The sequence below is a fragment of the Aedes albopictus genome, chromosome 3 (genome assembly GCF_035046485.1).
Source record: "Aedes albopictus strain Foshan chromosome 3, AalbF5, whole genome shotgun sequence".
Classification (NCBI taxonomy): domain Eukaryota; kingdom Metazoa; phylum Arthropoda; class Insecta; order Diptera; family Culicidae; genus Aedes; species Aedes albopictus.
In genome coordinates, this window is record NC_085138.1 from 385,800,999 (window position 1) to 385,823,743 (window position 22,745).

Genomic DNA, 22,745 nt, shown 5'->3' on the forward strand with positions numbered 1-22,745 from the left:
TATGTTTCTGTTAGATTAACGATATGCATTTAGTTATCTTCTACTATTTTCATTTGAACACCTCAGATTTATGATGTTTTCTGAAATATTTGGAACGTTTACAGCCAGATAAGCATGACGAAACAAAATTTGTATCGGTTGCACTGTTCTAGAGGAAATTTGAACACCCCTAGAACAATTTCTGTTCAAGCATCTGCAATTTTAAGATTCGGACATGAGATTGATAAAAAAATTTTGAAAATCGGTTGAGCCATTGCTGAGATATAGCCAATTAAAAATTTAGTTACAACAAATTTTCGATCCCGGTGCTCCGCGTAACTTTTTTGATCTCGGTGCTCCTAGTGTTAATAGTAGAAACTGGAGTCGAATGTCGCTGCATAGGAGTCAATGTAGCAATGATGTCGCTGATTCTGGCAATCGCGTCGTTAATCCGCGTCACGGCGGTTTTCAATATGTCCAGCTCGACTGTAATAGATGACGTTGATTGGACTTGAGGCGGATTTGGAGTAGCATCACGGGCTTTGCAAAACTCATCCATGCATTCGTCACAAATCCAAATCATGTTTTGGGACAGCGCACACAGGTCAGCCGCACTAACACCAACACATGATGCGTGAAACCTTCTAGCACATCTCCCTTCACAAATGGTGTAAAGACCGGTCATTACATCGATGTCTGTGGCGCACTTCTTGCATTCCGTATTCATAGTAAAAACCGAAATTACAATGGCTTGTGTTCGAGTTGATAGCAATGAGTTATCACTATTTCGTTCATTTTTTACGAAAAACGGCAAACTTATTACTGCGAGCGGTAAAGCGCACTTTCAAATGTATCTGCCAGTACGGAGTTATATTTTAAAAACGGTTTTCAACGGTTAAATCAGCATAGAATGCGGACCGACGGGAATAGCGTGAAACTCGAGCAATAATAGTCAAGCAATAATAGTTCTAATAGTTGTAGACAAATTGGATAGATCTCTTTGTTCCTGGTACTGTATGCAATTTACAAGGATGTGCTCAACAGTCAGTCGTTCTCCACAAGGTACACATCGTGGTGGCTCGCCATTTGAGATGTATTGCGCATGTGTTAATCGAGTATGCCCCACCCTCAAACGGGAAAGTATACGTTGTTCACGCCAGTTGGATCGATCACTCCATTTGACCGGGTCACCCTTAATTTTCCCATGATAAAATATAATACACAGCAAACAAAATTATTTTTCAACAGCACGTAATTTGAAGATCAACTGAAATTTTCTGCAGAAAATTATAAATCACCAGCATTTAACGTCAACAGATTTTAAAGCATATTCGCTTTAAGGACAAACGTCTTGAAATCCCGGTCCAACAGTGCATCAAAACTTCAGACGCACTAATCTCAAGAAGCAAGCTTCAAACAACAATGCATTTTATTAGTCTGTTCTTGCTCACTTGTAATAAGCTTAAAATAAGAAACTCAGAAGCGCTGGTTTTGTTTACGAAGAGATTTGTGCCCTCAAAATCGTGAGTAGGTGCCAAAGTCGGCCATTGTAGCGGCCATATTGGGATTCTAACAAGTCTGTCCTTAAATTGACATGCATTTGCTATAAATCACGCCAGCCACTCTCCGTCATCAGCTAATCGAACGGTTGCTCGCAGCTGTGGCAGTTTTCCCCGTTGTCTCTCTCAGTACTTTCTGCAGCAGCCAAAGCCGGTCGGCAATTCGTGCATTATGGTAGATACAGTTTTACTATGACTTTCTACTATTTAACAAGCTGAGATAGCCGAGAGAGCTTGGGCGACACCCCAAGGATCTGAGGTTCAATTCTCGCTCGGAGCTCAGTTTTACTTTATATTTTCTAACAGATATCTGCAATGTAATTTTAAAATTTGTACAAAAATTTCCATCTTATATGACAGAGTCCTACACAGAAAAAATATTCATGTCAAGTTCAGCGAAAAATCATGCTCATAAAGGGAATGCTAGAGTAAGTGCATATTTACATGAGATATCATGTTACGTTACAATCTTGTAAATTTACGCTAATAGTCACGTAACCGGTTAAAGTCCATGATGGTTTATGCGATGGTTGGCAGAAATTTACACGATGGTAATGTAATTTTATATTATATCTCATGTAAAAATGCACTAACTCTAGCATTCCCTTTATGTGCATGATTTCTAGTTGAATTTTAATTACATATTATTTCTGTGTATATATTGAAAAATGGTATAGTTTGTTCTTGGAACTCCACATTTATTTTCCTTCTGTCTTTTCTGTCTCTCTCTTTTTTTAGTCTGCGCTTCCAAAGGAGATAATGCAATTTCGGATGTGCTGCACAATATTTTTTGCTTGAAGTCCCAAAAGTTAGTGCATTTGACGTGCTACGTAACAGCTGTCACATTTTCAGTAGCAATTATGTTGTTAATTTATGTACACTGTTGGTCTGCTATGATAGAGCAGTAAGCAGCTGGTATGTAGATATAATGCTGAAACAGGGCTTGTTTAAATGCTTATTGGTCACCTGGGTAAGCATTTAGGCATGACTACCCCTCAAAGGGGACGGTATGTTAAGCCATTTTAAACTAAATTACTCTACAACTTATATTTCGATACAGTACTAGAAAAAATAATAATAGATTTATTAATAGGTAGTTATTTATGCAACAAGTTACAAAATGATGATTTATCTTTCAGCACTCGTCGATCATTTATCCAACGAGGCTTGCCGTTTGTTTATCAAGCGTTGAACAACCCCTGCCTGAAATGTGTGCCTCCCTGTTTTCGGAAACATGCGAATTGCCCTTACTGCATGAACTGGATGCTGCAATTGGGTGCCTTGCAAACTTGTTTGAATTTAATTGGCAACTAATCAAATTTATTGTTTGATAAATTGACCAGAGCAAAAAGCCAACCCTTCCCTTGCTGCTGGTTGGCTCAAACACATGTAGTTAGAGGTACCAATAGTCTTTCTTTGGTTTCTTCGCTTGCTTGCCGGAGACAATCCCAATCCTCAGGATCAATAATGCATGGAGGCAGGGTGGGCGGGCATCTAACTTCGTTGACTGGGGGTTTGCAACCAAAAACTAACAAGATGTCATAAAGCATTCAAATTGCAACCTAGATGTACCGACCGACATACATTGTGGGCTACACTGTAAGTCTGTGTACGGCATATACCGACCGACAAAGAGCAAAAGGGTGAATAATTCAATTACGCCATTCTCTCTGGGTACGCCTTCGAAGAAATCAATCTTTGAGGAGTCCGAGCTGTAGTTGTTGTTGAAGCCCGAAAGGGCTACAGCTCTAATAGCCCACTTGGGTATTGGCGTTATTTTTTTTTTTTGAATAAAGAACAACAACTAGAGCCGAGGGTCAATTGATTGGACCGCATGTCGGGACGCCAGCTAATCAAACGCAAAACAAATTTTGCAGCTCAAATCCAGACCGCGAGATTTGTCGCGACTGATCATTCGCATAATTCGGTTAAAGTGACGTGCGTTTCGCGACATTAATTGGCGCACCGATTGACAGTTGGTGCTGATTGTTCTGTGTGCGGGCTGGTCAATTAGACACCCGCCGTGTGTTTGTTGGTAAACAGTTGGGGCCAGGTAAATTCGCGCGTGAGTGTGGTTCACTAGCGAGGTGATTTGATTTAGGTGTGGAATCAATTTGGATTGCTAAATTAGGTGGACAGTTGGGCTGATTATGGCAGCACAGTTTCACATGTCAGCTAATTAAATGATACTGGATTGAGTTGGTTGGATTTCAATTACTCGAAATGAGCTTCGGTATGAAGTTGAATTCTATAAAGTTGGCATCAGTTGAAGTATCATTTATTCATCAAACTTTTATTGTCACGCTTAGTTGCACGGGATGAACATTTGAATTCAGCTTGTGTAATGAATTTTAATTCTCAATTATTTTAAGTGCACCTTTTCCTCTTCGGCCTTATCACCCACCCTATGTTGGTAAAAGGCCAGTTTGGTGTTCTATGAAAATTTTTTGTTGATAATCAAAGCTCGGCCCATATAGCCGAGGCGGTAAACGCACGGGTATTCAGCATGACCATGCTGAGGGTGACGGGTTCGATTCCCGGTCGGTCCAGGATCTTTTCGTAAAGGAAATTTCCTTGACTTCCTTGGGCATAGAGTATCTTCGTGCCTGCCACACGATATACACATGCAAAATGGTCATTGGCAGAGGAAGCTCTCAGTTAATAACTGTGGAAGTGCTCATAGAACACTAAGCTGAGAAGCAGGCTTTGTCCCAGTGAGGACGTTACGCCAAGAAGAAGAAGAAGAAGAATCAAAGCTTCTTTTGCCAACTGATCATTTGCAATTTTATACCACATGACCGGCAGAAAGATACTCTACTCCTGCGCACTACTGAAAATTTTATAGAACCTCTGCATATCGTTTCGTTCCATGTATTAAGCGCAATTATGTTTATGCTGCCTTTTGTTGTTGATTCTAACCTTATACGTTGACAATAGTTTTTGTTAGTTATATATTTACTTAATGAACGACATGTCGAACTAACCAGAACTCATATTCAAACACAATCAAAGCATCTTGTTATTCAAATAACATAATACATAAACTAAGCATTCAACCCACTCAACAGCGAACTAATTTAAGATAACATCCATTCATAACCTATCGTCAATGTAGGCCAAATGCCAGAATCTACATTCCTACAACAGACCTACAAATGGACTAGACGTACCAGAAGTTCGCATTCGATGACGTCACCCTGTCATTGGATTTCTGTTCTGTTCGCCGCCCGACCTTGAGGTCGATCCAAAACAGCAGCGCCGAACGACGCGCTTCTTATCGGATTAGATTTCAGCTCCGCCTGGAGAAACGGTTGGACGACAATTTGTTGGTCGAAGCTGTTATACCGAACCTAGCCGAAAGCGTATTCCACAGCTGCGAGACATCGTATCTTAAACGGTTATAATTGTTCACGATAAAGGCTACTGCCTTGGTTAAGTTGTTCGATTTGCCAGAGACTGTATGCATTCGATGGCGATATGGTGGCGCTCATGAATTTAATATGGTCCACCGTTTTCCGATATGGATGATGGTCTGTTGTTGGTCTGGAATATCGCAGTTCCAATCGCAGACAGTTTGGTCGCTCGCTGTTGCTGCTACGAATTGCACTATGAATACGTTGTTGCGTTCTAGCTGCCGGTCATAATCTCCCCGGGGACCCTTCTTTAGAATATCGCCGACGCCAACACCGTTCAGTGAAACGAGCGCACAGGTTCATAATTTTCCGACTTCGTAGGGAAGATTAGGGTGAAATGCACGTTCTGAAAAAATAACTTATTTCGAGAGAAATTCCTGGGTTCGATTTCCAATGCGAAAACAGGTTTCATCTAATAAATGCGGAAGTTATCTTTAGAAGTCTCATTTAAAGTTCAATAAAAGGTTTCAAATAGCTCAAAAAACCACCGATAAATGCAAAAAATGTTCTCTCAGGTGGCATTTGTACCCAATGGTACATTTTATTCCACTTCCATCTACACACCCGATGGTCCTCACAGCTCACAGCTACCAGCACCAGTATCGAAGCGAACAACCCTGAGGCCAAAATCCGTTGCTCCGCTTATGTAGGTGTTAAACGCAAAATGCGAAATGGTTCAATAACATTTTACGGCCAGTCGTTCATTGCTCAATTAGGGACGATTCATGGTGGTTCCCTATACGTTTCAAGCACATATGCAAACCAAATATGCAGACCACGCGCACAGCAATCGGAGTCGTCGTTCTTTCGTCAATTTTTCATCTACACCTCCACCACAACACAAGCCATCCTGAAATCTCACTCGCATCTACATAGAATCTAATCAAATATAATTATCACCGTCACTAACGGACTGCGCTTACCCTATTTCCTCTTCCTCTTGTTGCAGCCTGGGGATTGGTCGAGCGCACTTCGAGAAGCAGCCCCCGAGCAATCTGAGGAAGTCGAACTTTTTCCACTTCGTGGTGGCGCTGTACGACCGGGCCGGGCAGCCCATCGAAATCGAACGGACGGCGTTCATCGGTTTCATCGAGAAGGATCAGGTAAGTTGACTATTGTTTTCTTTTCCTTCTGGTTACCATTTCTAAAAAAAATTATACCTCATGGATCGCAGAGTCTTATAGCACAGACAAACAGACGTAACACCTTGAACGATTTTCATGGAAATTCATCGCCCAGTTCACACTACCTGGTGGAAAAGTTGCACGAATAATTGTGTTGTGCAATATCGTCTACAGAAGACGCTGGTGTGAAACGTCAAACGCATAGAAAAACGATGCGCGCGCCTCTGGTTGTGAAAGCCACAACTATGATAATTTAAAGCGTGGTCGATGGAAATTTCACAAGTGTTACGTCTATTTGTCTGTGATTATAGTGTCAATTCCTAAATGTGATTTTACTAATTGTGACGACTTCTTGTTTTACAATAAACACTCTCGTTAATCATTAATGTGGTGAACTTCAAAGAATATCGATTTACTTAAATGTGATGATCAAATTCTCAAAATCAATGCTTAGCAGGTACAAAATCACGATATTTACTCAACCGCATAGCTTTACCGGTACTTACTCAACCACACAGCTTTTATTAAAAAAAATAATTCAATTACGGTTTTTTATAAGAGTAATAAGAGTATTTCCCAGACAGGCACACAGCTGCATCAGAGCAATAATTAATTGTAAACCCCACACAAAAAGACTGTAGACATCAGTTAGTGAGATCCAATCGAGGTTAATAATTATGTATAATTTTCCATGATAAATCTGTAATGGTTAAGAATCATTGCACCTTGAGTAAGAAATTCCTGAAGGAAACCCTCGGGTAATTCTTAAAGGGAATTCTGAAAAAGTTCACGAAGAACTCCTTTGAATAATTCCTGGAACGCACGGTGTGAGAGTTTCCGTAGGAGTTTCGAGAGGAATCTTTGGAAAAACCACTGGAAAAATGAAGAAATTGATAGATAAATCCATGAAGAAATCCTTAGAAGAAGTTCCGGAAAAACCCCAGAAAAATTTCCGTAGAACAAGAATGCTATTCAATAACAAAAATCACGATATGATGCGATTTGCATTTGCCAACGAGTACGCTTTCACCCTCTTTCGTTTTGCCAAACCAGCCTCTCGTACGAATTGTACACGAACAGACTCGCAGTTTTTGCGAAGACCACTTTATCAAGAATACTTGCAGCATTGCTGAAAATCGGGAGTCATTGTTAGCAGTGCCACCACGGATGAAGGTGGCACCATTCATGATAGTGTGTGTAAATATTCATACTCGCACCAATACACTCTTACACTTTTATACAAAGGTACCACCTTAGTTCAGCAGGCGGCGGTGCTGTCGGTGACGCTTGCCGTTAGTATGAGAAAACAACAGAGTAGTCTTCGCTTGTTGTCTTCAACCTAACCTAAGCCTTTCTTTTCGTGACTTGCGATGATGTCGATGAGCTTATCGTGAAGCATCATCGGCTGGAAGCTTTTATTGGTATACCTAGTGTCGGTTTATGTGAATGTTGCATCCGTGTGCGTGTCGAGCATTCTCGCCGTAGCTTTTTCAACCAACTCATTCGGCGGGGTTTTCGGCTAATCGGGCACGCGAGTGGCGACATTGTCAGGTGTCAGCAAAATCGTTTGCGAGTTGTATCATGTTCGTTTTGGAACCTCTTTGCAGCTGATCATTGATAAGCAGTGCACAGTTCAATCGCAAGCGATTAAAAAACACTTGAAAAGTTGTGATGAGCACTAGTGAGGTCATTGAAGTTATTTCTTGGAGAATCTAACGAAGAATCCCTTGCAAGGTTGTAGGAATGGAAAGATTCTGAAACATTAGTCAGACTTTTTGCACATCCGTCAAACAATGTATGACGATGTTCTTACAGCGAATAGATAAATTGATCGGGATATGGAAAATTTTCACTTTTCAAAAATGTTTAACTATGTAAAACTTTTTGTTAAGTTTATAATATTTCTCAAATTTTCACTTCGAGTTACAAGTTTGCAAATGTTTTGCAAAGATCATCATATTAGTCATGAATGTTCAAAATTTCATTCCATTCGGTTCATTGAATCCGGAGATTTAACAGTTCAAAAATGATAAACAAATAATTGTGTCAAGTGCTCTAACTTCATGAAGAAAGATCCAATCTCGTCCAAGTTTGCATAAATAATAGACAGCTAGTTCGATGCACTTTCAAAAAGTTAGAATTTCAACTTTTTTTTTTTCATTTTATTTTGATGAAAAGGAGGGAAAACTCCCGATCATTTTGTCCATCCCTTGAATGTTCCTTTTGCTGCCGAGGGACTTCGTGGTTCATGAAAGGTTTCTCCAGTTAAGATAGCATGATTTGTTATGGTTTGGAATCAATCACACCAACTTTTGTATCTTTTTATTACAGATTTCGTTGCGAGTATAGACGCTTTTGATAATATCAGAGTGAACAGTGAACTTGACATATGTGCATTGTGCACTGAGTGTAAAAATAATTTAAGTATATTCAGCAGCTTCGTATTCATCTGAATTCAGGTGGCTTAAAAATCCTTTAAATACCTTAATATGACCCCTGCAATGATTCTTGACTTGAAAGGAATATAAATTTACCACATCATCTACGCGACTTCTGCTCCGACCTTAGACGCGATACGAAACTTGCACACTATGACAGCCAAAGCCAAGCATCGCAACGTAAACTCTGCTAAAATACAGTGTAACAACAACCACCCCCTCCCCCCCAACCAACCCCCGTTTTCCCTATTTCCCACTGATTCCCCACTCTCCTACTTTGTACACGGAGATGATCCAGCCTTGGAATGAATTTCCCTATAATAAAAAGTGTATAATAATAATAATAATAAATCCTTTAAAATGAGCTTTTAAATTGCTCTCTATCAACCAAAAAAAATATCACTTACTTTTTTTCCTCAGGGAGTCCTCCTAGTATGAATAGATTCCGTTAGATATACATGATTTCCAGTAACAAATTTGACGAGATAAAACAAAATGGGCTAAACACAGGCAAATTTAAAAACAAATTGCTTAATTGGCTGCTTTTTTCGAATATTTGGAAGTTCAATTGAAAATTGAAATACAGTCGATATTTCGAAAAATGATTTCTGATAAATCGATAAACATTTTGCACCGGGAAAATTTTAGGAGACACCTTAATCCTTCCTACAAATGTGTATGAATATCGATTTTGAAAATATTACTCCGTGATCTGATAAAAATTCAGAAACCTAAAAATTTGGGAAATGCATTCAGTTTTGGAATTTTTGGGAATTTTTAAGGAATTCCTAGAAGAAACCCTACACCTACTGGTTTTTCTAGAGATATGTCTGAAAAAAAAATCCCTGGAAACATCCTCAGGGGAATCCCTTACAAATCCCTGGAGAAACTTTTCTCGGCTTTCTGGGTATGGACCATAGTGAGCATTATTGAGTTTTTCGTACCTATTTATGCAAGAATCTTTATACTGATACTATTGATACTGATACTGATACTGATACTGCTGTAATGATAATTTAAAAGGTAAGATTTCACTGGTTTTCAATCCTTGAAATCCGCGAAATTTTCTTTTTACATCAAGACCCCAAAAAAATATTATTAAAGGGTAAAAGTGTGATACATTAGAACCACTTTTTTTGTCAGATGCATTATTGAAAATTGGCTTTAAAAATAGGGGATTTTGCGCATAAATTTAGTTAGTGCTGTAAATGAAGGAGCTCTGTTCGCCAGAACAGGTTTTATTCCTGAGTCCAAGGATTCCAGAAGTTTCAAGGGCACCTAAAATACGGAGTTCCTTGGGGTTGACCGGGTGTCTTAGAATGGCTTAAACCACTTGGAGATCCCTTAAACCCCTTTAAACGCCTGTGGAAACCCTCTGAAACCGCTTGAGACCTCCACATACACCTCTGAAACCCCATGAAAGTTCCTGAAACCCCCTGAAGCCCTTGAACACCACTGGAATGCCCTAGAAACCTCTTGAGGCCCCCTAAAACCTCATGGAACGCCCCTGAAACTCTCTGGAATACTCCTGAAGTCTTCTGGGACCTCCTGAAACGCCCATAGAAACCCTCTGAAACCACCTTATATCTCTTAAGGCCCCTCTGAATCACCCTTGGAAAATCCTTGAAACTTTTTGAAGCATTCATAAACGCCCATGAAACTCCCTGAAATCTCTTGTGGTCCCTCGGAGCGCTTATGAGAATTTCTTTACTACGAGCTTTGTTGTGTCGATGAACCTTCGGCTTCTGCTGGGATACGATACGTGTGATCTGAGGTTGTCGTTGATACCCAAATCAAAGCCCAAAACGAACAAATGTTATTGTCGTATCTTAAAATACTAACGAAAAGTCATGCAAAATATTCCAAAAACCATAGATTTACAAATAAAAAAAGAAAATCGTGTAAAGTACTGTTCCTTTGAATTCCTCTAAGAATTTGCATCCTTTGACACATACGACTTGACTTGAGTCGAGTCAAGTACAAGACACTGAAGACGACCTTACAAATGAGGTCGAAATACGTATATGTCAAAAGATGCAAATTCTTAGTGGAATTCAAAGGAACGGCACTATACACGATTTTCTTTTTTACTTACAGATATTTCCCTAACAAGCCCAGGTTAATCATCATCATCATCATAGATTTACAGTTTTTTGTTCTTGTACCTGTACACTTTTCGAACCCTCTCAGCAAAATACCTATTTCGAATGAGTGTTATCAGTTTTGTACCTTCTTATTCCACTCTGTTTTGCTTATCCTCTCCCCCAGTGTCAGTTATCCACTGATAACACTCATTCGAAGTTTTTATTGTTTTTTTTTTCAAGTTTCTTCTCCTGGAAAAATGTATCACTCGAGTGATTTGTTTGCGGTTAAAATATAAACGACTCATAAAAAAGTTATCATTTTCCATAACAAAATCAGAAATTGGGTTCTTTGGGGGTATTCAGATTATTTCATAATCAGAATCTCCGTCCAAAAAATAGTAAAAATCCTAAATTTCATAATTTTTGGTGACCGGGAACTATTTTTAAAATGAATTTGAATTTTTTTTATGGGGAATTTTTTTTTGTTCGGGTCGAACTGTCATTTTATCGATTGAACTGTCATTCTATCCATGGAAACTAAATTTGTTTTGTTCATTTGACCAACAAAAAAAGGAATTGAATCGCAATAAAATCACTTTACACTCAGAAAAATGAGCTCTTTCGATTAGGCTAAAGAAAATAGCAATATTTTATTCACTAAACAACCCAATTGCCAATAAAGAAGTTAGGGTGGGAGCAATAATAACTACATTTTCCTCCCAAAAAAGTTTAAATTTTCTATAAATAAATTCTTTTCCATAAATAAATTAAAAATTCCCGATTGAAACACATCAAAAAAGCAATTGAAAATTTAACAATAAATACGAAACAATGAGTAAAGTAAAAGTTTCGGCTAAGCCATGCGGTGAAGCCGAAGAGGATTGAGGAACTTTTGACGAACGTTAGCGAGTTCGGACAGCAAGTGATTGTCTGTAAAATTGCACACATAGTTTCAGTCTATCTATCATAATAGTTCCTTGATGTAGTATGTTCGATTTTTTTTTGTTGGAAAAAACATAGTTTTTATTGTAATTGTTGATTTATTTGTGGAAATTCTGCCATTTTTTATTGCCTAGAAATCAATTATTTATGGGAAATTCCGATTTATTTATGCGCTTTATGATTTGTTTATGGAACTTTTATTGTTTATTATTGCTTCCACCCCTATTTAAGGGCCCATATAGCCGAGGCGGTAAACGCACAGGTAACGATTCCCGGTCGGTCCAGGATCTTTTCGTAAAAAGGAAATTTCCTTGACTTTCTTGGGCATAGAGTATCTTTGTGCCTGCCACACGATATACACATGCAAAATGGTCATTGGCAGAGGAAGCTCTCAGTTAAAAACTGTGGAAGTGCTCATAGAACACTAAGCTGAGAAGCAGGCTTTGTCCCAGTGATGACGTTACGCCAAGAGGAGGAGCGAGGCTGGCAATTTTCGAATTATTTATGTAAACTTTTTAATTTATTATGGGGCATTTAATTGGCTGCCTTTGTTTACTAGAACATTCTATATTTACTAGCTGTCCCTAAGTTTGCCATTTTGTGCTGACTTGTCCACTGCTGACAACCTGAATTTATTTTCAGCTCATAAATATGTCAGTACTTTCACAATTTTTCTACGTTTTAAGTTAATTTTCATAGCTTTTTGGGCAGGTCGGAAACTGTAGACTCGTGAATCTTTTTTTTTTTGTAGTATTTGGGCTGGTGAAATTAATTCCAAAATACAATATAATTAGTGACCTCTAATTCACCAGCTAAGTACATTCAGTTAACCAATTGCATAATTTCAACAACTTTTAGATGTACTTGCACTCGATTTACATTTGCATAAGTTAAACATTATATCTATTGTTTTTTTCCTTCTCCACAGGAGTCCGACAGCACCAAGACGAACAATGGCATCCAATACCGGTTACAGCTTTTATACGCAAATGGTAAGTATTCAGTATTTAAAGTAATCTCAACAAACTCATAGTGTTATTATTTCGTATATTCAGTAAATTAGGGTTGTAAAAATAAATTGCAAGATATGTAAGCAGAACATGCTGCAAGATGTTATTTCCATGAATATGTGTTTCCAGTGAGTACTGTACTGGCGTTCTAAGCATAATTGTCCCATGTTATATAGAATTCTCATATAATATGGGACAACTATGCGTAGAACGGCAGTGTAGATCCTTTGTATCAAGGCACTAGCTGGCAGAACTTTCGCACTATCCTCAGCAAATATGTAGCACAACACAAACACCGAACTGTCAGATGGGACAAAAAAGTTTTAATTATCAGCAGTTTGTCTTGCATAATTTATGCAAATATGGACGAATCCTTCTTCCCCGTTGTTTCGTTTGCACTTTCAACAATGGTGGCCATTTAATTAGCATACATTATGGTGCTCTGCTTGCAACATCGCCGTACCTAACGTATTTCTTGGATGTTGTAACTCGTTTGAGAATGAACATCATAAATCACTGGCCAACACCTGGAACAGAAATGACACCAAGATTGTTTAAATTTTGCGGAAAAAAATTAGGTTGTTGTACTACGATTGTACTCAGCTTCCCATTTGCATATGTGCATTATGAATGCACTTGGTGTTCATCCGGTTAATAATGTGTAGCAGCAATAACGCCCAACTGTTTCCGACACTTGAACGCTGCGCAAAAGTACGTCGGGTCTAAATTGTATGTCCAAGCGAGATTAGGAAAATTATAGCACTTTAAAAAGTCATAAGGGACTGGTGTCCTCCTGTCCAGGCAAGCACAGTATCAAATGAATCGTATGTATACAATACAATAATGCAGTAGGAAGAGATCCGCCCAAGCAAACACAAAAAAGTACCACCCCTCCGTTATTTTTCATTTCCCATACGTTTTCCGTTGCGATAAATTTTATAAATAATCCAACCTCTCCAGTTGAGGATGACACGGACACCCTGCATATAAGGTAGGCTTTATGGCAATGTCCACCGAAATTAAAGTTTAATATCCTACAGCATTATGGTTGTGGGCTTCGACGGTGGACATCATCATCGGCTGGTCTCGTATATGAAAAAGATAAAGATTTTCGTAATAAATCACAACCAAAACAATTACCTCTCCACATACCCCCCAAAACCAACGAAGGAAAGGCAATTCTTCTTATTTTGTTTTATACGGGATGACCATCCTCCGACCGACCGAGGGTAGTTAGTCGGTGGTCAAAGAACCGACACCTATTGGTCAAACTTTGTTCTAAACTTTGTGGTTCGCTCACGATGCGATGCTGTGCGGCAGTCGGTCCGTTTCCGATAGTTCTTACATGCTAGTGCTGCGTGCTCAAAGATCTTCTCTTTCAATAGGGAAGAAGCGTACCATATCGTCTCGTGAATCATGTGTGCAAAGAAGCATATTCTATTGCGGAAAAAGGGAAATTTAATAATCGCTGTTGGGTCATTGATCAACGTTAGGGTGGGCCTGATAAAACTTAACTAAGCTCAAGCTAATTCTGTTCCATTATTTAGCTATTAGAGAAGTTGTCGGTTTAACATCGCTGGGAGTTCTTTTTTTGTTTTTATTAAAGTGTATTTTAACACTGAGCTAATTCTACACTTCATCGCCGGGAGATAATCTAAAGAAAAAAAATGCTTTCAAGTATATTTGCGTTATAAAATTCCCGATGGCATAATCCATAAATCTCACTCAGAAAACCAGAACTATCAATTTCACCAAATTGATGTTATCAAATGTTACCAAATTTCCTCCAAAACCTACGTAAGAGAAATGTTTACTTTACTTTTGTCGGTTTATTATTCGTACTGGCTAATAAACATACTCGCATTAATGCAGAAATAAATTTGTTGAAGTGTGCATACCAAGTCTAAAACAATTGTTTTAGTTGACATGGTGAGATTGAAAATGTGAAAGCTTGTACCAAAACATAGTCCGCCAAATTCACACTGTGCATATCAATAAATACTGTGGAGATTTTGAAAGTCGTGTGAGACGATACATTGTAACGCAAAAGTGTACACCGGAAATCGCTTAATATAAAACATGCTATCAAGGTTTCTATATGGAATTGATCTAAGGTTATGTTTCTTTGGGAACAAATTTCACTGAGAATTGCTTCATCTGGATGCTCTCCCAAATAACGAGAAGTTCACTAATGAATTTACACAGAAATTTGATTGACAACTATTCTAAAAAGTGTAAGTTCAAGGAAGAATCATTTCATTCCATCTGAAGAAACAGTATTCACGAAAATCACATGAATTATTCTGAAGGTGTCCCCTCAAAAACTCTAGAAAATATTACAATTTTGAATTTTCCAAAAAAAAAACTTAAAGAAGTTTCCATAAAGGTTTCCTCAGTAATTCATCCGTCGAATCCTCATGTAACGTGCAAATGTTTTCAAGGATTCTATAGTACGAAGACGAGTAGCAATGCCTTAAGAAACCTTAAGAGAATCATCACTAATTCTTCTGATGTATATAGAAGAAATTCCGCAAGAAATTTTAGGAAGCACATTTTTTTTCTCGTGAAATTGTGACAATAACTTCTAGTTTTCTTCCCAGGGATTCTACAAAGAACTTGTTTAGAATTTCTCAACAAGGGCACCCTCCACAGTATTTTTGCCCTTACTGTGTTAAACGGAGCAATGACGCAGTGGACCTAATTTGTCTCCGGGATAATCGGCTACTTTTCTTAAGGCTCAATTCCGAGGCTTAACAAAAGTGGGTAAATGTATATTTTCATGACTGGAATCAAGTTTGTACAGGTAAACCTTCATCACGCAAAAGGTGCTTCTGCTGTGTTGAGTCGAAGGTTTAAAAAAGAAGGACTGGAAGTGGCGCTTATTCAAGAGCCATGGTCCAATAAACGAAAGATTCTTGGTGTTCTGACACAAAATAGTAAACTATTTTATGATGAGCAACAAGATTCTCCCAGAACTGCTGTCCTAGTACGTAAAACGTTAAAATGTTATCCTATTACAGAGTTTATCAGAAGGGATATTGTTGCGGTCATGGTAGAGATACCAACCACTAGGGGTAAAACTGAGATCGCTGTGGCTTCAGCTTACTTTCCTGGTGATGTTCCTGAGGTACCTCCTCCTGAGATCGCATCATTTGTTCAATTCTGTAAAGAAAACAACAAATCGTTCATCATTGGCTGTGACGCCAATGCGCATCACGCGGTTTGGGGTAGTACGGATATTAACAGTCGAGGTGAGTCACTATTAGAGTATCTGTCTTCGAACAATATAGACATTTGTAATAATGGTGATAAACCTACTTTCTTAAATGCAATCAAACAAGAGGTCTTGGATCTAACACTGTGCAACGCTGCAATCTTTGACAAGATCACAAACTGGCACGTGTCAGATGAGATTTCTCTATCCGATCATAAACACATAATCTTCAATTGGAGCGGTGGAGATTATTCTCGAACTGCATTTAGAAATCCCAGGAAGACAAACTGGGATCAATATGTAGAATTGTTGAATTCGCATTCATTTACAATGGGGGAAACTATCGATTCAACCCAAAAGTTGGAATCATTTTCTCAAAGAGTAAATGAAAGTATCATCAATTCCTTTAACAGCAGTTGTCCCACCATACAATCGTCTTCTACTAGAGACGTGCCATGGTGGAACTTTAAACTGGATCACCTAAGAAAATTTTCTCGTAAAATGTTCAATAGAGCGAAACAAACGGGAGATTGGACTCAGTATAGGAAAGCCCTGACTGAGTACAACAACGAAATACGAAAATCTAAAAGAAAATCTTGGGTGCTGACATGTGAAAACATAAACAGTACTCCTGTAGTTGCTAGACTACAAAAACGCTTGCAAAAGATCATGCAAATGAATTGGGAAATCTGAAGCGTGACGATGGAGCTTTTACCAAAACCTCGTGAAACTTTGGATTTAATGATGGAAACTTATTTTCCAGGTTCGGTTCTAAGTGTGGATTCCAATGATACTATATCTCTGGAAGGTGAAGGATGTCCTAGTATAAACTCAATGGAGTCAAATAGTACAGTAAACACCGCCTCAGATTTAGCTGATGAAATCTTCACGAAGGCCAGAGTGGAAAATGCGATAAGATCTTTTCAGCCTTTCAAATCTGCAGGAGTTGATGGGATATTTCCAGCACTGATTCAAAACGGAGAAGCGGTGTTGGTTCCATCACTAATTGAGATGTTCAAGGCTAGTTTGAGATTGAATTTCGTTCCATTAAAATGGAGACTTGTAAAAGTTATCTTTATCCCGAAAAAGGGGAAACGAGATAAAACGCATCCGAAAGCATATAGACCAATTAGTCTTTCTTCAGTTTTGTTGAAGACTATGGAAAAGGTTTTGAAGGATTTTATCAATTCTTCTTACATAAAAGAGCATCCCCTGTCTGACTTCCAGTTTGCTTATTAATCTGGTAAGTCAACGGTTACGGCACTTCACTCGCTAGTAACAAAGGTGGAAAAAACGTTTTCAGCAAAAGAAATAGCTCTATGCGCCTTTTTAGATATAGAAGGACCATTTGATAATGCCTCCTATTCATTTATGAAGCGTGCCATGGAGAATAAAAACTTCGACCAATGTATCATACATTGGATTCATACTGTGCTTGCAAAAAGAGAAATCACCTCTGAGCTGGGAAGTTCTTCTATAACAGTAAGGGCAACAAAGGGTTGCCCTCAAGGAGGAGTCCTCTCACCACTAATGTGGTCCTTAGTTGTAGACGATCTTCTAAGAAGCCTGAAGGAAAGAGGTTTCGAAGTTGTGGGCTTTGCAGACGATATAGGCATAATAGTGAGAGGAAAGTATGACGAAACTGTTTCGGAGAGAATGCAAAGGGCCCTAAACTATACACATTCATGGTGTATTAAGGAGGGTCTTAGCATCAACCCGTCAAAAGTCGTAATTGTCCCTTTCACTAGGAGAAGGAAGATCAACCTAAAAGCTTTTCGGCTTGGAGGGATACAAATTCATCCTAGTGATCGAGTCAAATACTTAGGTTTGATTCTGGATGCCAAACTGAACTGGAATGCTCAAATTGATTCCGTGATCGGTAAGGCAACAAGTGCGTTCTGGTTATGCTCCAAAACTATTGGCAGGAAGTGGGGCTTGAAACCAAAAATGATAATGTGGATTTATACTGCCATAATCCGCCCAAAAGTGACGTATGCTTCGTTTGTTTGGTGGCCAAAAACAAAAGAGGCTACCACGCAATCAAAGCTTGCGAAAATCCAACGTCTTGCGTCCATTGCTGTTACAGGAGCGATGCGTAGCACTCCATCAAAAGCTTTAGATGCGATTCTCAATCTGCTACCCTTGCACGAGTACGTGCAATTAGAAGCAGAAAAGGAATTGCTGAGACTGGAACGAGTTGAGTTGAGCATTTCACAATACTTCCAAAATAGGCCAGTAATGAAAATGATTAAAGACTGGATGAAACCTGTGGAGAACCATGATGTTCCTTACAAGTTGCACGAAACAACTCGTGCAGACTGGGAAGTCGGAGGTCCCACTGTTCGTCAAGGATCAATCAAATTCTATACAGATGGCTCAAAAGTTGGAATAAAAACGGGAGCAGGAATCTACGGCCCTGGAATACAAATTTCAGTGGTGATGGTACACTACCCTACGGTGTTTCAAGCAGAGATTCTTGCTATTTTGAAATGCGCAAATATCTGCCTTGAGAGAAAATACAGATATGCAAATATTTGTATTTTCTCAGATAGTCAAGCTGCACTAAAAGCATTGTGCGCTTACAAATGTACTTCAAAGCTTGTCTGGGAATGCATTCTTTCACTGCGCAGGCTGTGTCAAGGGAACTCAGTAAACTTATACTGGGTTCCAGGTCACTGCGGCATTGAAGGGAATGAAATGGCAGACGAGCTTGCTAAAAGTGGTTCCAATTTACAATTTGTTGGTCCAGAACCATTCTGCGGAATATCAAACTGTACAATTAAAATGGATCTGAAATGCTGGGCTGGGCAGAGGGTGATATCCAATTGGATGGATGTCAAAAACTGCAATCAGTCAAAACGATTTATAACACCAAATGCTTATAAAACCAAAAAGCTCTTAGAGCTCAACAAGAGAGCTCTATGTACATACACTGGCCTAGTAACTGGACACTGTCCGAGCAGGTATCACTTGAAAAATATTGGCCAGATTCAGAGTGATATCTGTCGTTTCTGTAATACGGAACGTGAAACCTCGGAACATCTGCTTTGCAGTTGTGGTGCTTTATACATGCGCAGGCAAAGATTTCTAAATAGTAGTTGCTTGCAACCCAGTGAGATCTAGTCTGCAGAACCTGGGAAGGTCTTGGGGTTTATTAATTCCATTGCACCTGACTGAGAAACGACGCGTCGTGGCAGAAGCTGATTACTTGACACATGGTAATTAGCTGGCTAGATGCGAATATCAAAACGGGACATGCCACAAAAGTTCAGCTTATTGGACGCAGTGGCTTAAATTCCCCAACAGGGGAGGAAAAAAAATCGGGTATCTGCCATTTTCATAGTCAGCTTGTTCTTTTTTCAGTTATTCTCCTTAACAAACACTAGAAAGAGCGGGATGAGAGGGAAGGCAAGTAATCCTATTTCCATCCTTGTATTGCTAATATTTGTTTAGAGTAAGGGAAAAGAAAAAGGTGGCTTCGCCAATGCTATCCGCCTTAGATCATGTGCGGGTCGGGTATGGTTGATCGAGGTGCAGAGGTACACTAACAAAACCTTTATCAAAGTGCTCGGATATGTATATATCCCAGGTAAAGAGGCTGTCGACGTTCTAGCTAACCAGGGGCGTGCTGCTTTCAGTCCTGCAAAATATCAGTCTCAGTGCCTGTTTTTCAGCCGAAAATGAATGACTGCGGCGCTCGTTTTCAGTTCCTCGATGTGAGAACTGACAGAGTCCGAGAGCTCCATTCGTGAGCGACCCAACAAGATCAATTCCCAATCATCCACACACTACTCATGCTGAAAGGCCATTCGTCTCAAGCGGTGGCTTGTGAGAGTGAGTGCCCTATACGCTACCACGGGTGAAAACACTCAACTACAGAAAACTGAATGGAAATTTAGCCCTGTCAGCTCTCGCTTTCAGCACTCTGCGTACGAGTGTGAGTACCTATTTCATTTCGCTCCCGTGTTGCTGATCGGAAAACAACAATGACAGGAAAACCAAAACGGAGAAAATGAAAAAAGCAAAATATCGCTATCAAAAAGGCCTGTCGAAAAATTGCAGCACTGGCTGCTTTCCAGGAGGTAACTTCGGTTCTCTTCTGTGGCACAACCCGCTGGCGCTGGATTAGACAGACCTCGAGGTAAACAAAGAATGTAACTCGACACTACGAACGGGAAGCTTTCCCCTTTTGAATAAAAGGGAAACACAATAGTGGAGAGATGTGAAAAATTCTTGAGATCAGAAGATACTGACTCCAAAAATCCGTTAGCTAAAGTATGCCATCTAGTTCTGTAATCTAGTCTAATCTAGTCTAGTAATAGAAATTGACTACCTCTATTATTTTTCTTGACATTATGTACTAATACTTGCAGCACATCGAAGATGTATTACAAGCATCAAAGTGGCCAGGCCTACTATGTAGCGTTATTATTGTTATTGGAATAAAAAAAGGGGACATCTTGTTCCAACCGTTATGTATATGATACATAAAATCGAAAAATAGCAATGGGAGTGACGTTGTTAAGAAGGCCAATATCACTCCATGGTGCTCAGCATTCGGGATGGGACACTGATATTTTCCCATGTGTCCTGATCCTTTTGCCTAGGCTTAAGCGCCTTTGCTCGCTCTCTGAATTGCTACATATGAATGTGCGAGTAAAGAGAGGTAGGAAGGTCTGAGATGATTTTAAGTCATGGTGTATTTGAATAATAAACAACCCTTGTTTTTCAGGAAGGAAATTGTAGTTTGGAAAGATCTCACCTATTGTGGAGCCTCGTGGTCGTGCGGTTAGAGTCACCAAGCTCACAATCGCATTATGCCATGGGATGAGGGTGCGATTCTCCATCCGGACGATGAAACTTTTCGTGAGAAATGTTTCTTCTCCGTATCCACAGGTGCATGCTTTGTGTGTCCATTGTTTAGTGTTAGGTTTCGTTCATTCTGTACAGCCGCTGGGAAAATCCTCCCAGTGGAACAATGGGAATTGGATTGGTACGTATTTAGCAGAAGCCATCTTCTGTCATCTTTTTCACCCATACTACATGAGCTCCAGCATCAAACAGTTTACACTGAAGTTTTTTTTTTTTTTGAAATAACGCGGTTTTTTTTACGCGGTACTGCGTAAAAAAACCGCGTAAAAAAACCGCGTAAAAAAACCGCGTAAAAAAACCGCGTTATTTCAAAACCCGTCGTAAAAACCGAGTTTTTTCAAAAACACTCGCAAAATAGTCAGGATTACATCTAACGTGACTTGATTTTTTGGACTTTTTTACGACGTTTTTTGAAATAACGCGGTTTTTTTTACGACGGTTTTTGAAATAACGCGGTTTTTTTTCGACGTTTTTTGAAATAACGCGGTTTTTTTACGCGGTTTTTTTAAGCGGTACCATTACCGTCGTAAAAAAAAACTTCAGTGTATTTCATGGTTTCCTGCACTTGCCTGCTGCTGGTACAATTGTCATTCTTATTTAGAACACTCACAGTGCATCATGGCACTATTCCGAGAAACACATGTTTAGAATTTCTGATGACGGCAGTTATTGATTGATCGGTTCAAAAAGTTAAAATTAAAATAGCTGTACCAGACAAATTGTAAACTCACAGACGTGAAAAAAATATTGAACCTTATGCCATCTAGCTCTATAATCGAAAACTTTATCAGTCATAGATAGTATATATATTGGTAGAATTTTCAGAATTTGTTTTTATTTTGTGTTTGCTTCCAAGATGTGCTGTGTAACAATATTTTAAATGATGAATATTCAAGCTAACACGATTTGACGATTTTTTTTTTTCAAAATAACATTAACCGTTATGTGTCTGACAAACTTTTTGCTTTTTTCTACACCGTGCTTTTTAAACGGGGGGTACCTATCGGCCACATAAGCGCTAAAGATTTCAGTTTCATTTCGTTAAAGAATAGCTTGTTCAATCATTCCTTAAGTTTTTCTTACATTCTAGGATTAAGTATTAGAAAACCAAAGGAACTACAACATTTTTGGAAAATGTAAGCATGAAAATCATTTTCATTTAATTTGACACAAAACATACATTTAGAAAAAATGTCATCACCCTAACACACCAGCGAGGGCAGGGTCCGGTTTTCTTTTGTGCCTCGGGTCGAGCTTTTCTTCGTGCGCCACCCGTAAGGGTAAGGGAGCATTAGACAAATAAGATTTCGGGGACGGTTCAAGTCCCCAAATCCCACAAGGGGCACTCGCCGTCGTCGTCGACGTCGCTGTAGTGTAGTAGCCATAGCTCATACTTTCACTTTTCCAACCGACGACGACGCACCCGGTTCACCGTAAACGTACCTTAGCAGACACATGAACGACGACGACGCACCACCAAGAGAGAGAAGGCTAACTTTTTTATCTTCTTAATTTATCCAATTAAAATTAAGTGTTTTGATTGTTTGCTTCCTTGTGAGGTTGAGACAAAGACCGGTGCCGCCGGTTTGCCGGCTGGTCAGGCCAACCTGAATCAATGGACCCTCCCCATCCCTACACCTAGCTGTGTGAGACACTGCATATCGTTTTCAATTATTTATCGCATGTGTTAAATCTTGTTCCCGACCATATCGGAGCAATAAAGCTAATAGTTTATTCTATTGAATTTGAAACCATCATCCGACTAAATGGCAATTTTAAAATTTTCTTACCACCACCCGGGTTTTCTTTTCCATTTTGTCCGCAGGAGCCCGCCAGGAGCAGGATATCTTCGTGCGGCTCATCGATTCGGTAACGAAACAGGTAAGTCTATACCAACATGCTCTTTAGAAGTAGATACTCGCAGTGTGAAACAGAAACTTGCTTCCGTCTGAAGCGAGATATTTGTGGATGGCGATAAAACTGTCAGCGCGGTCTTCGGTGGTCCATAGGTCTGGACTGTCGAGCCAACCGGTAGCGCCGCGCCGGCCGGACTCGCAAAGGGCTAGCTTACGAGTGAGAGTGACAAGCCATGGTGGTATCTACCTCTTGC

At 39.4% G+C, this 22,745-nt stretch overlaps 1 protein-coding gene across 6 annotated transcripts in view; it reads left to right on the top strand.

Annotated features, from left to right (window-relative positions):
• Positions 1 to 22,745, top strand: part of LOC109621530 (transcription factor collier) — a 409,396-nt gene that overhangs the window by 36,126 nt on the left and 350,525 nt on the right. For all 6 annotated transcript variants that reach the window (XM_062855902.1, XM_062855901.1, XM_062855897.1 and 3 more), the window contains exons 2-4: positions 5,901 to 6,054; positions 12,468 to 12,531; positions 22,461 to 22,516. In XM_062855902.1, coding sequence (XP_062711886.1) covers positions 5,901 to 6,054; positions 12,468 to 12,531; positions 22,461 to 22,516 — 274 coding nt within the window. The remainder of the gene's footprint in view (positions 1 to 5,900; positions 6,055 to 12,467; positions 12,532 to 22,460; positions 22,517 to 22,745) is intronic.